The sequence below is a fragment of the Hypanus sabinus genome, chromosome 8 (genome assembly GCF_030144855.1).
Source record: "Hypanus sabinus isolate sHypSab1 chromosome 8, sHypSab1.hap1, whole genome shotgun sequence".
Lineage (NCBI taxonomy): Eukaryota > Metazoa > Chordata > Chondrichthyes > Myliobatiformes > Dasyatidae > Hypanus > Hypanus sabinus.
This window is the reverse complement of record NC_082713.1, coordinates 170,267,102-170,281,996: the sequence shown is the minus strand read 5'-3', so window position 1 is coordinate 170,281,996 and position 14,895 is coordinate 170,267,102. Positions and strand designations below refer to the sequence as shown.

The 14,895-nt window shown below is 45.9% G+C and overlaps 1 protein-coding gene across 3 annotated transcripts in view; it reads left to right on the top strand.

The window, feature by feature from the left end:
• LOC132398716 (serine/threonine-protein kinase 38-like) overlaps positions 1 to 14,895 on the top strand; it is a 72,086-nt gene that overhangs the window by 30,783 nt on the left and 26,408 nt on the right. For 2 of the 3 annotated variants that reach the window (XM_059978536.1, XM_059978538.1), the window contains exons 2-4: positions 5,039 to 5,178; positions 9,216 to 9,267; positions 13,236 to 13,358. In XM_059978536.1, the coding sequence (XP_059834519.1) occupies positions 5,045 to 5,178; positions 9,216 to 9,267; positions 13,236 to 13,358 (309 nt within the window). In that variant the 5' untranslated portion in view covers positions 5,039 to 5,044. Of the gene's footprint in view, positions 1 to 4,608; positions 4,685 to 5,038; positions 5,179 to 9,215; positions 9,268 to 13,235; positions 13,359 to 14,895 lie in introns of all 3 variants that reach the window. The other variant, XM_059978537.1, reaches the window with a different exon arrangement.

The following is a 14,895-nucleotide window of genomic DNA, read 5'->3' as shown; positions in this document are numbered from 1 at the left end:
ACATCACAAACAACTGAAAATCTGCAAATGCTGGAAATCCAAGCAACACATGCACAAAATGCTGGAGGAACTCAGCAGGTCAGGCAGCATCTATGAAAAAAAGAGAATGGTTGATGTTTTTGGTCGAGACCCTTTAGCAGGTTTGTGTGTGTTGCTCAGCGTATCTCCTTGGTTTTATATTCTAGTCCTCTCAAAATAAATGCTAACATTGCATTTGCCTTCCTTACAATTGATTCAACCTGCATGTTAACTTTCAGGAAATCCTGCATGAGGACTCTCCGAGTTTTGAATTTTGTGTGTTTGGAAAATAGTCCGTGCCTTTATTCCTTCTAGCAAAATTCATGACCATACACTCCCTGACCCTATATTCCATCTGCCACTTAATTGCTCATTCTCCTAATCTGTGCAAATTGTTTTACAAACTCCCTGCTTCCTCAGCACTACCTGTCCTATCCCCTATTTTTGTATCATCCACAAACATGGCCACAAAACCATCAATTCCATCATCCAGATCATTGATTATAATGTGCAAAGAAGAGGTCCCAATATTGGCCCCTGTTGAAAACTACTAGTCGCTGGCAGCCAACCAGAAAAGGTTCCCTTTTTTTCCACTCTTTTCCTCCTGCCAAACAGCCAATTCCCTATCCATGCTAGTATCATTCCATGAGCTCTTATCTTGCTAAGCAGCCTCATGTGCAGCACCTTGTCAAAGGCCTGAAAATCCAAGTAAACAACATCTATTGACTCTTCTTTGTCTCTCCTGCTTGTTATTTCCTCAAAGAATTCCAATGGATTTGTCAGACAAGATTTTCCCTTGAGAAAACCATGCTGACTTTGGTCTATTTTATCATGTGCTTCACCCAGATCCTCATCTTTAATAATGGACTCCAATATCTTTCCAACTACTGGTCAGGCTAACAAGTCTATCATTTCCTTTCTTTTACCTCCCTCCAGTCCTCCACAATCATTCCTGAATCTAATAAAGCTTGAAAGATCATTACTAATGCCTCCACAATCTCCTCAGCTAGCTCTTCCAGAATCCTGGGCTGTAGTTGATTTGGTCCAGGTACCTTCAGACCTTTCAGCTTCCCAAGCACCTTCTCCTTAGTAATAGCAATTGCACTCATTTTTGCCCTGACTCTCTTGACTTTCTGGTATACTGCTTGTCTCCCACAGTGAAGACTGCTGCAGATTACTTACTAAGTTTGTCTGCTATTTCTTTGCCCATCATTGCTGCCTCTCCAGCATCATTCTCCAGTGGTCTGATTTCCACTCTCACCTCTCTTTTACTCTTTATATATCTGATAAGAACTTTTAGTATCCTCCTTTATATTATTGGCCAGCTTACCTTTGTATTTCATTTTTTTCTCTCCCTATGTCTTTTTAGTTGCTTTCTGTTCGGGTTTTAAAAGCTTCCCAATCCTCTAACTTCTCACTATTTTTGCTTTATTTTATGCCCGTTCTTTCCCTTTTATGCTGTCTTTGACTTCCCTTGTCAGCCACAGTTGCCTCATCCTCCGTATAGAATACTTTTTCATGTTTGGAATGTATCTGTCTGCACCTTCTGTGTTTCTCCTAGAAACTCAAGCCATTGCTGTTCTGCCATTGTCTCTGCTAGTGCCCCTACTGTCCTTCCAATCAACTTTGGCCAGGGCCTCTCTTATGCCTCTGTAATTCCCTCTGCTCCACTGTAAGAATTGAATTGAATTGACTTTATTACTTACATCCTTCATATACACCAGGAGTAAAAATCTTTGTTACGTCTCTGTCTAAATGTGCAATGTTCAATTTATAGTGATTTATAATAAGTAGTATGTACAACAGGACAGTCAATATAACAGGAATACAATTGTGTCAGTGTGAATGAATCAGTCTGATGGCCTGGTGGGAAGCTGTCCTGGAGCCTGTTGGTCCTGGCTTTTATGCTACAGTACCATTTCCTGGATGGTAGCAGCTGAAACAGTTTTTGTTTGGGGTGACTCAGATCCCCCATGATCCTTCAGGCCCTTTTTAGAGACCTGTCTTTGTGAATGTCCTGAATAGTGGTAAGTTCACATCTACAGATGCGCTGGGCTGTCCACACCACTCTGCAGAGTCCTGCGATTGAGGGAAGTACAGTTCCCATACCAGGTAGTGATGCAGCCGGTCAGGATGCTCTCAATTGTGCCCCCACAGTAAGTCCTTAGGATTTGGGGACTCGTCGAATTTCTTCAACCGTCTGAGGTGAAAGAGGTGCTGTTGTGCTTTGTTTCACCACACAGTCTATATGTACAAACCACGTGAGCTCGTCGGTGATGTATATGCTGATGAATTTAAAGCTGTTCACCCTCTCAACCCCAGATCCATTGATGTCAATAGGGGCCAGCCCGTCTCCATTCCCCCTGTAGTCCACAACCAGCTCCTTTGTTTTTGTGACGTTCAGGGAGAGGTTGTTTTCTTGACACCACTGTGTCAGGGTGATGACTTCTTCCCTGTAGGCTGCCTCATTATTATTTGAGATTAGGCCAATCAGTGTAGTATTGTCAGCAAATTTAATCAGCAGATTGGACCTGTGGGTGGCAACACAGTCAGGGGTATACAGAGAGTAAAGGAGGGGGCTTAGTACACAGCCCTGAGGGGCAGCTGCATTGATGGTTGGAGAGGCAGAGGTGAGGGAGCTGACTCTCACTACCTGATGTGACAGGAAGTCCAGGATCCAGCTACACAAGGCAGGGAGAAGGCCGAGGTCTCTGAGCTTCTTGTCAAGCCTGGAGAGAATTGATATATCTAACATCAACATCTTCTGATCAAACTGCAGGGCGAATTCTGTCATAATATGATCACTGCTTTGGGTGGGGTGGTGGGGGGGGGGGGGGTGGAGAAGGTTGGGCCAAAGAAAGGAACATTAGTTCCTTTGGTTTATTTTTGTAATTTGTACCAAGGTAGAGCAAAAAGCTTTGTCTGTGTGCCAGCCAGACAGATCTTCCCATTCATTCCATTTCACACAGTCACAGGAGTCCTTACAGACAGTGGTGGGAATTTAACCTGGGTCACTGACACTGTAAACCCACAGTCACAGGGGTCCTTACAGACGGTGGTGGGAATTGAACCTGGGTCACTGACACTGTAAACCCACAGTCACAGGGGTCCTTACAGACGGTGGTGGGAATTGAACCTGGGTCACTGACACTGTAAACCCACAGTCACAGGGGTCCTTACAGACAGCAGTGGGAATTTAACCTGGGTCACTGACACTGTAAACCCACAGTCACAGGAGTCCTTACAGACGGTGGTGGGAATTGAACCTGGGTCACTGACACTGTAAACCCACACTGTCACAGGGGTCCTTACAGACGGTGGTGGGAATTGAACCTGGGTCACTGACACTGTAAACCCACACAGTCACAGGGGTCCTTACAGACGGTGGTGGGAATTGAACCTGGGTCACTGACACTGTAAACCCACACTGTCACAGGGGTCCTTACAGACGGTGGTGGGAATTGAACCTGGGTCACTGACACTGTAAACCCACACAGTCACAGGGGTCCTTACAGACAGTGGTGGGGATTGAACCTGGGTCACTGACACTGTAAACCCACACAGTCACAGGGGTCCTTACAGACGGTGGTGGGAATTGAACCTGGGTCACTGACACTGTAAACCCACACAGTCACAGGGGTCCTTACAGACAGTGGTGGGGATTGAACCTGGGTCACTGACACTGTAAACCCACACAGTCACAGGGGTCCTTACAGACGGTGGTGGGAATTGAACCTGGGTCACTGACACTGTAAACCCACACAGTCACAGGGGTCCTTACAGACGGTGGTGGGAATTGAACCTGGGTCACTGACACTGTAAACCCACACTGTCACAGGGGTCCTTACAGACGGTGGTGGGAATTGAACCTGGGTCACTGACACTGTAAACCCACACAGTCACAGGGGTCCTTACAGACAGTGGTGGGGATTGAACCTGGGTCACTGACACTGTAAACCCACACAGTCACAGGGGTCCTTACAGACGGTGGTGGGAATTGAACCTGGGTCACTGACACTGTAAACCCACACAGTCACAGGGGTCCTTACAGACGGTGGTGGGAATTGAACCTGGGTCACTGACACTGTAAACCCACACAGTCACAGGGGTCCTTACAGACGGTGGTGGGAATTGAACCTGGGTCACTGACACTGTAAACCCACACAGTCACAGGGGTCCTTACAGACGGTGGTGGGAATTGAACCTGGGTCACTGACACTGTAAACCCACACAGTCACAGGGGTCCTTACAGACAGCGGTGGGAATTGAACCTGGGTCACTGACACTGTAAACCCACACAGTCACAGGGGTCCTTACAGACAGTGGTGGGGATTGAACCTGGGTCACTGACACTGTAAACCCACACAGTCACAGGGGTCCTTACAGACGGTGGTGGGAATTGAACCTGGGTCACTGACACTGTAAACCCACACAGTCACAGGGGTCCTTACAGACGGTGGTGGGAATTGAACCTGGGTCACTGACGCTGTAAACCCACACAGTCACAGGAGTCCTTACAGACGGTGGTGGGAATTGAACCTGGGTCACTACAGTAAAGCGATGTGCTAACCACTACGCTACCTCCTCTAGGATCCTCTTCACTTGAGTGTGGAACGAGCTGCCAACAGGAGTGGTAGTTGGAGTTTCAGTTGTAACATTCGGACAGGTACGTGGCTGGGTGGAATTTGAGTCCTATGGTCTGGTTGCTGCTAGATTGGACTAAGCAGAAGATGAGATCAGCATGGATTAGATAGGATGAACAGCCTGTTTTTGCAGTATAGTCATTAATGACTCTGTAACCATGTTTCTGGGCGACGGTCTCCATCTCTGGTGTGTGGAGAAAGACGGACCATCATTTCCTCCTTGTGCCAACAGCCCCCGTGTCAGTCAGAGTACTTACGGGCAGTTTTATTTCTGAATCAGAATGAGATCATCCCCCACCTAGAATGACATTTCTCTGGAGGACGGAGCCAGGAAACCAAGAGTGCTTACAAGGTGTTTACCACCCTTTCTTCGGCAGGTTGCCATGGCGATGCTTGGAGGGAGTGCAGCATCCTTTCCGATGAGTAACCACACAAGGGAGAGGGTTACTGTTGCCAAGCTCACACTGGAAAATTTCTACAGTAACCTGATCACACAGCACGAAGAGAGAGAGATGAGGTAACGTCTGTCCGACCACTCTTTAACCGCTCTGACCTGGTCTGCCTTTCGCAGAGTTGTTGCTTGTCTGTCTTTTCTGATGATGACAGGAAACCTGTGTGGAAGAGTTTTCAAAGTGGAAAAGCTGTTGCACTGGGGCAGTTCCACTCTCAACCTCAGACGTCTGGGTCCAGTGGGACTGCTAGTTGTTACAAGCTGTAGACTTCCTTGATTGCAGGGGATAGCCATGACTTCTGTGTCACATCGTGCCCTTCGCTCTCCATGAAGCATTACAGAACCACTGGATGTCAGTGTAGACCTCACTGGCCCAGTCTCTAGATATGTCCCCATCTCACTGGGGCATGAGGTCCTCTGGCTACCCTCACCTGCTTTAGCCCGCTTGTCGAAGTGGTGTTCTGGGGTGTGGCTGCTGTCACTTGCAAACATCTACTTGGAGCCACAGGTGAGAGCTGAGTGTCTGGTGGGGCCCAAACTTGAGTGAGCTGCCTCAGAGTGGACACGACAAGCCCCTTCACCAGAGGTGCTATCCCCCCCCCCCCCCCCGGACACCCCATACGTTCCTTTCGAGAGTGAGAACATAGAACATTACAGCTCAGTACAGGCCTTTCGGCCCATGATGTTGTGCCAACCTTTTAACCTACTTGAAGACCAATCTAACCCTTCCCTCCCACATAGGCCTCCGTATTAATATCGTCCACATAGAGGCAGCATGTAGTGTGCCAGTTAGTAAAACGCTTTACAGCACCACCTCCAAGATTGGGTTTCAATTCCCACCATGATCTGTGAGGGGTTTGTTTTCCTGTCACTCTGATTTGACACAAAAATGACACATTTCACTGTATATTTGCATGTACGTGTGACAAATAAAGCTAATCTTTATCTTTAATGTATCTGACTCTACCAAGGCCCAGCAGTGCATTCCATGCACCCATTACTCTCCATGTGAAAAATAGAAACTACTTCTGGCATCTCCCCGATGTAGGGCCTCGCTCAGAACGTTGACTGTTTATTCCCCATTTTGTCCCATTTGCCCGTATTTGGCCAATATCCCTCTAATCCTTTCCTTCTCTCAGAAACAGAATTAGGTTCTTTCTCACTGACTTGTATAATGTGAATTTGATGATTTACAGTGCAGTGCAGAAAGACATAAAGGAATTACTAGAATAAACAGTGCAAAGATTAGAATAAATCAGTAGTGTATATGGGTTCATGGACTATTCATAAATTTGGTAGTGGAGGGGGAGAAGCTGACACTGAAAGACTGAGTGTGTGTCTTCGGGCTCCTGTACCTCCTCCCCGATGGTCCCTGATGATGGATGAGGCACCAGTTCTTGGAGATGTTTTTGATGTTGTGGAGGGTTATGCTGGCTTAGTCTACAAGCCTCTGCACACTTTGTAAATCCTGTGCATGGGAGGCTCCGTACCAGACAGGGATCAATGAAGAATCGTGGAATCTCACGGAAAGGGGCTGTTCAGCCCATCAAATCAATGCCAGATTTTGGTTGAGCAAGCCATCAAAGCAGGGATGTAATGATGAAGCTCCATAAGGCTTTGGCCAGACCACCTTTGGGGTATTTTTGGACCCTGTATCTAAGAAAAGATGAGCTGGCATTGGAGAGGATTCAGAGGAGAGTCACAAGAATGATCCTGGGAATTAAAGGGTTAATGTATGAGGAGCATTTGATGGGCTCTGGTCCTATAAATCACTGTGGTTTAGAAGAATGAGGGGGGGATCTCATTGAAACTTATCGAGTATTGAAAGGTCTGGACAGAGTGGATGCGGAGAAGATGTTTCCTATTGTCGTGGAGTTTAGGATCAGAGGGCACAGCCTCAGTACATAGGAACATCCATTTAGAATGGAGATGAGGAGGAATTTCTTTATCAGAGGGGAATGAATCTGTGGAATTCATTGCCACAAATGGCTGTGGAGGCCAAGTCATTGGGTATATTTAAAGTGGAGGTCAATAATGTCATTGATTAATAAGAGGGTCAGAGGTTATGGGGGAAATGGAGGAGAATAGGGTTGAATGGGATAGTAAATCAACTATGATGGAATGGGCAGGCAGACTCATGGGCCTACTTCTGCTCCTATATCTTATGGTCTTAAATGGCTGGTAACTGGAATATCCAGGAACTTCCGGAAAGGTTGCAACTCTGTTACCTAGTGACAAGATACCATGATCGCCAGCCGGTCAAGTGGGGCTTTCCCTGCCTTTGTCATGACGGTGATGGTGTCATCTCCATTGTCACATCGGGAGGTGCATGGGACCTGTCTCACCAAGCAGCAAGCATCTGGCTCTATCACCAAGTGCATAATGTGCAGACAACATAATCGAAGACCCCTCACAAGCCGGACATTCTCTCTTCTCCCCATTATGATCTTGCACTTTTTTGTCTGTCTGCACTGCCCTTCCCCTAATTCCGTAACACTTTCTTTGCATTCTGGTAAGAAGAGGCCGCTGCAGAGGGTCATAGATTTTGGCCAGTTAGAAGAGTGGGGTGAAAGATGGCAGATGGAGTTTAATGCTGATAAGTGTGAGGTGCTACATTTTGGTAGGAATAATCCAAATAGGACATAGGTGGTAAATGGTAGGGCATTGAAGAATGCAGTAGAACAGAGTGATCTAGGAATAATGGTGCATAGTTCCCTGAAGGTGGAATCTCATGTGGATAGGGTGGTGAAGAAAGTTTTTGGTATGCTGGCCTTTATAAATCAGAGCATTGAGTATATGAGTTGGGATGTAATGTTAAAATTGTACAAGGCATTAGTGATGCCAAATTTGGAGTATTGTGTACAGTTCTGGTCACCGAATTATAGGAAAGATATCAACAAAATAGAGAGAGTACAGAGAAGATTTACTAGAATGTTACCTGGGTTTCAGCACTTAAGTTGCAGAGACAGGTTGAACAAGTTAGTTATTTATTCTTTGGAGCGTAGAAGGTTGAGGGGGGACTTGATAGAAATATTTAAAATTATGAGGGGGATAGATAGAGTTGACATGGATAAGGTTTTTCCATTAAGAGTAGGGGAGATTCAAACAAGAGGACTTGAGTTGAGAGTTAAGGGGCAAAAGTTTAGGGGTAACATGAGGGGGAACTTCTTTACTCAGAGAGTGGTAGCTGTGTGGAACAAGCTTCCAGTAGAAGTGGTAGAGGCAAGTTCTCTTTTGTCATTTAAAGTAAAATTGGATAGGTATATGGACAGGAAAGGAATGGATATCATCATGGGCACTAGCTTCTGTAGCATCCAGGGCATCTCGAAAAAGCAGCATCCATCATTAAGGACCCTGAACTCCCAGGAGATGACTTATTCTCATTTCTACCATCAGGGAGGAGATACAGGAGACAAACATTCAGCATCTTAGGAACAGCTTCTTCCCCTCTGCTATCAGATTTCTAAACAGTCAATAAATTCATGACATGAAAAGTTTATAACTATCCAAAAATACTTTAAAGAGCAGTGAACAGTAAATAAGAACTAAATCAGATCAATATTTGGTGTTACCAGGCTTTGCCTTTAAAGCTGCACCAATTCTCTTAGGTACACTGTTGTACAGTTTTATGAGAAAATCGGCTGGTAGATTGTTCTAAGCATCTTGGAGAACTTGCCACAGTTCTACTGCAGACGTTGGCTGCCTTGCTTGCTTCTGTCTCCCCAGGTAATCCCAGAGAGACTCCATGTTGAGATCAGGAGGCCACACTACCTGAAACCATATTTTTTAAAAAGCGAGGGTACCTAAGACTTTTGCACAGTATTATGTGTATGTGTGTACATATGAATGTATATATTTTTATGAACTGCACCGATGCCACCAAACAAATCTCAGATGTTCTGATTCATTGTTTTGCCTCATTCTACCTCAATGCACTGATGTAATGAAATGATCTGTTTGGACGGCATGCAGGATCAGGTTTCCCACCCTATCTTGGTACAGACAACACTAATAAACTAATTTGCCAATTACTGTCCAGCTCCTCCATCTACTCTCACTGATTTGTTCAATGATTAACGAGGCCGGTTTAATTTTCTCTCTAGGCAGGTGCAATTGGAGAAAGCAATGGAGCAGGAAGGACTGGCTGATGAGGACGTAAGTGACCTGTTGGTAGTGTGCATTCAGCATGTTCCCCTTCCTGTCATGTCTACTGAGCCCCAAGCCTCACTGTGGAATAAGATTGTTCCAAGTTGCAAAAGTGATCAACAGGTGAATTCTTGTAACACCTCCCACATCCCGAATATTGAAAGGTCTAGATCAGGGTTTCCTAACCTGGGGTCCATGGACTCCCTGCTTAAATGCTATTGGTCCATGGCATAAAAGTGTTTGGGATCCTGGCCTAGATAGGGTGGATGTGGAGAAAGTGTTTTCTATACAGTAGTGGGGGAGTCTAGAACCAGAGAGCACAGCCTCAGAATAGAAGATACCCCTTTAGATCAGAGAAGAGGAGGAATTTCTTTAGCCAGATGGTGGTGAATCTGTGGAATTCATTGCCACAGAAGCCTGAGAAGGACAAGTCATTGGATCTATTTAAAGTGTGTCAGTGGTTACAGGGTGAAGGCAGGAGAATGGGGTTGAGAGGGATAATAAATCAGCCAGGATGGAATGGTGGAGTAGACTCAATAGGCTCTTGTGTCTGATGGTCTTATCTCTGTGAAGAGTTGTACCATGGGCAAGCTCTGGCTAAGCTCAGGATTAACACATAGTAGCAAGCATGTAATGGTTAAAAGCAGAGCGAGTTACCTGTGGCAATTGTAAACAAAAATCAGCTCAAGTGGAGATATTACCGCATATTCAGCTACAGTGAGTTGGCTAGCCTAACTCTTCACAGCACCAACGATCCGCATTCGAAATTCAATTCCCATGTCTGCGTGGGTTTCCTCTGGGTGATCTGGTTTCCTCCCAAATTCCAGTGATGTACAAGTTAGGGTAAGTAAGTTGTGGGCATACTATGTTGGTGGCAGAAGGTGGCAACATTTGCTGGCTGCCCCCAGCACATCCTCAGGCTGTGTTGGTTGTTGACACTAATGACACATTTCACTGGGTGTTTCGATGTACCTGTGAGAAATAAAACCAACCTTTATAAATCTTTAGGCCTGATGGAAAAATATGCAGCAACATCACAGGCCTGAATGTATGGCCAACACATGGAATATAAATTATCCGTGAGTTATACAAGACATTGAAGAAAAGTTTTTGGGAATTCGAAACAGTAACAGAAAACACTATAAACACTGAGCTGTTTAGTCAGTACCTGTGAGGAGAGAAGCAGCCAACATTTCCAGTTGGAGATCATTTATCAGAATGTCAGTTATTTCTCTCTCTCTCAAAAGGTGTAACACGCTGCTGGAGTAACTCCGGGGGTCGAGCAGCAGCTGGGGGAGAGGGGTGGTTGACAAATCTGTTCTGATGCAGAGCCTTGACCCAAAATGTTGACCATTCTTTCACTACTGCAACAGATGCTGCCCAACCCACTGTGTTTATTTATTTTAAAGTTCAAAGTAAATTTTATTATCAAAGTACATATTTGTCACGAAATACAACCTGAGATTCATTTTTTTAATTCATTGACTGAGATACAACGTGGAACAGGCCCTTCAAGCCCCGTCAAGCTGCGCTGCCAGCAAATCCTGATTTAATCCTAGCTTAATCACAGGACAATTTGCAATGACCAGTTAACCCACCAATGGGTACAACTTTGGACTGTGTGAGGAAACCAGAGCACTGGGAGAAAACTCATTCAGTCTCGGAGTATGTACAAATTCCTTACAGATGGTGCTGGAATTGAACTCTGATGCTCTGAGCTTCCCCCACAGGTGCTGCCTGTCCCACTGAGTTCCCGGAGTAGTTTTCGTTTTGCTCCAGATTCCAGCACCTGCTGCCTCTTGTGTCTTTTTCTGTTTCTGTTGCTTTAAACGGGTTTGGCACAGACTAGATGGGCTGAAGGGACTGTTTCTGTGCTGTACCTTTCATGGCTCTATGTTCTGAAATGAGGCTTAAAATGGCACACCACAAATGTATCAAGAGCCAAGTCACTTTGCCTGAAGTGGGACTTCTATACACAAGAGATTCCGTAGATCCTGGAAATTCAGAGTAATGTTCACAAAATGCTGGAGGAACTCAGCAGGTCAGGCAGAATCTATGGAGAGGGATAAACAATTGAAGTTTTGGGCTGAGGCAATTTATCAGGACTGGAAAGGAAGAGGGAAGATGCCAGAATAAGAAAGATGGGGTGGGGAGGGGAAGGAGGACAAGCTAGAAGGTGATAAGTGAATCCAGGTGGGAGGGCAACGGGGGATGAAGTAAGAAGCTGGAAGGTGGTAGGTGGAAAAGGTAAGGGGCTGGACAGGAAGGAATCTGATAGGAGAGGAGAGTGGACCATGGCAGAAAGGGAAGAAGGAGGGGACCCGGAGGGAGGAGATGGGGAGGTGAGAAGTGAAAGTGTAAGAGGCGAGTGAAAATGGGGAATAGAGGAAGAGAGAAGGGGAAGGAGGTGGGGGGAGGGAGAAATATCAAAAGCTGGAGAAACCGATGTTCACTCCATCAGGTTGGAGGCTATCCAAATAGAATATGTTGCTGCTCCAGCTTGAGAGTGATCTCATCATGGCAGAAGAGGAGACTGTGGACCAACATGTTGGTATAGGCAGTGGAATTAAAATAGCTGGCCATTGGGAAATCCTGCCTGTTGGGGGAAGGTACTTAAAGTGATCTCCCAATCTACGTTGGGCCTCACCAATATAGAAGAGGCTGTTTTGGGAACACTGGATACAGTAAATGACCCCAACAGATTCACAGGGGAAGTGTTGCCTCACCTGGAGGAATTGTTTGGGTCCTGAGTTGAGGTGAGAGAGCAGGTGCAGGGCAGGTGTAGCACTTGCTCTATTTGCAGGGATAGGTGCTGAGAGGGAGATCAGTAAAATTCTATACAATGCCATACAGTAGCATCCTCATTGATGGCACTGAGGTGTGAGTATTTGTGGGAGGTTCTGCCTATCTGTGGAGTATCCCTGTCAAAGTATTCTCACAATTTGCAATAGAACCAAGGAGCACCAGCAGTAAATGCACAAAATTTAACCCAGTTGTGGAGTTTGGGCTGGGAGTCTCAAAGTCAAACTCAAAAGACAAAGTACATTTATTATCAAAGTACATATATGTATATATATATATATATACCACCCTGAGATTTATTTCCTTGCAGGCATTCACAAGAAAAGAAATACAATAGAATGCATGAAAAACCATACTTAAAGACCGACAAACAATCAATGTGCAAAAGAAGGCAAATTATGCAGATAAATAAATAAATAATACTGCAGGCATGAGTTGTAGAGTCTTTGAAAGAGTCTGTAGGTTGTGGAATCAGTTCAGAGTTGAGGTGAGTGAAGTCATCCACACTGGTTCAGGAGCCTGATGTGTGGAATCAGTTCAGTGTTGAGGTGAGTGAAGTCATCCACACTGGTTCAGGAGTCTGATGTGTGGAATCAGTTCAGTGTTGAGGTGAGTGAAGTTATTCACACTGGTTCAGGAGCCTGATGTGTGGAATCAGTTCAGTGTTGAGGTGAGTGAAGTTATCCACACTGGTTCAGGAGCTGGATGTGTGGAATCAGTTCAGAGTTGAGGTGAGTGAAGTTATCCACACTGGTTCAGGAGTCTGATGTGTGGAATCAGTTCAGAGTTGAGGTGAGTGAAGTTATCCACACTGGTTCAGGAGCCTGATGGCTGAGAGATATTAAACTGTTCCTGAACTTGGTGGTGTGGGACCTCCCACCTGCTGGCAGTAGCAAGAAGAGGGTGTGACCTGGATGGTGGGGTCCACTGATGAAGCATGCTGCTTTCTTGTGGTAGCATTCTATGTAAATGTCCTCAATAGAGGGGAGGGAGGGCTTTGCCTGCGATGGACTGGGCTGTGTCCACCACTTTTTGTAGACATTTCCGTTCTTTAAAGAGGAATGTGGGAATTTGGGATGAGGTGGAATGTGGAGGTTGTGGAAGTTTGCAGTAGGGTCTTGTGTAAAACTCCGATGCATAATGACGGTGACCCTTTCTGTTGTGTTTTGCAAAAGAAACAAATGCGAAGGACACAGCATGCCCAGAAGGAGACAGAATTTCTCCGCCTCAAGAGAACCAGGCTGGGTCTGGATGACTTTGAGTCTCTGAAGGTCATTGGAAGAGGCGCCTTTGGAGAGGTTGGTCTGTCACTTTTGTGAGCTGCTCGAAGGTGAAGATGCAAAACTTCTCTCTCGACCTTCACCCTCCCCTCCCACCACCAGTCTCTGATTTGTTCGACTGTCTCCAACTATCATCCCCCAACTCTAACCCTTCCCTTCCCCTACCTAGCTCAAGCTACCCATTGTCCTGATCTCCTGGTTTGAAGAAAGAATTACTGATTTTCGAGGCAGTGAAAGGAGGTTCACCAGGTTGATTCTGAAGATGAGTGAGTTAGTCCATGAAAGGGATAGACAAGGTAGAGGCAGTAAAGTTGTTTCCACTGACAAGTGAGACTAGAACTAAGGGAACGTAGCCTCAAGATTTGGGGGAGTAGATTTAGGATGAAGTTGAAGAGAAACTGCTTTTCCCAGAGAGTAGTGAATCAGTGGAATTCTCTTCCTGGGGAAGCAGTAACGGCTATCTCATTAAATATATTTATGACACAGTTAGATAGATGTTTGCATGGCAGGGAATGGAGGGATCTGGGGGAAAGGCAGGTGGGTGGAGCTCAGTCCACAGCCAGGTCAGCCATGATCTTATTGAATGGCAGAGCAGACTTAATGGGCCAGATGGCCAACTCCTGCTCCTATTTCCTATATTCTTATGTCCTTCACCCCTCCACAGCTCAATATCCTGTCCCATCTCTATATACTGACCATGCTCCCTGTCCACTCTCAGTCCTGATCCAAAACACTGACACTTCCTCTCCCTGCACAATGCTGCTCAACATGCTGTTTCCCCAGCAGTTTGTTTTGACCTGTGTGATCCCTGTGTCTCCAACTCTGGGGATGGTTTCTTTACCCCTTCTTGTCTCCGGGAGAGGAGGTCAGTGCCAAGCCCGACCCTCTGGGCGTGCCCTGCTGCTCACAATTCCTGCCTTGTTGAATATAGAACACTGCAGCATAGTACAAGGCTTTTCAGCCCACAATGTTGTGCTGACCTGTTAACCTACTCTAAGATCACTCATACCCTTCCCTCCTATGTTGCTCTCCATTTTTCTATCATCCATGTGCCATTAAGAGAGTCCTGCTGAAGGGTCTCAGCCCAAAACATTGACTACTTTTTTCCAGAGATGCTGCCTGGCCTGCTGAGTTCCTCCAGCATTTTGTGTGTGTTGCTTTGGATTTCCAGCATCTGCAGATTTTCTCTTGTTTGTCTCAAATGTCCCTAATGTTTCTGCCTCTACCACCGCCCAGGAAACACATTTCAGGCTCCCACCACTCTGTGTAAAGAGCTTACCCCTGACATCCGTATACTTTCCTCCAAACACCTGAAAATTATGCCCCCTCATATTAGCCATTTCCACCTTGGGAAAAGGTCTCTGGCTGTCCACTCAACCTGTGCCTCTTATCATCCTGTACTCCTCTACAAGTCACCACTCTTTCTCCTTCCCTCCAAAGAGAAAAGCTCTGGCTCGCTCAATCTATCCCCATAAGGCATGCTCTCTCATCCAGGCAGCATCCTGATTAATCTCTGCTGACCCTCTTAAACCTTCCACATCCTTTTTGCTGGGGA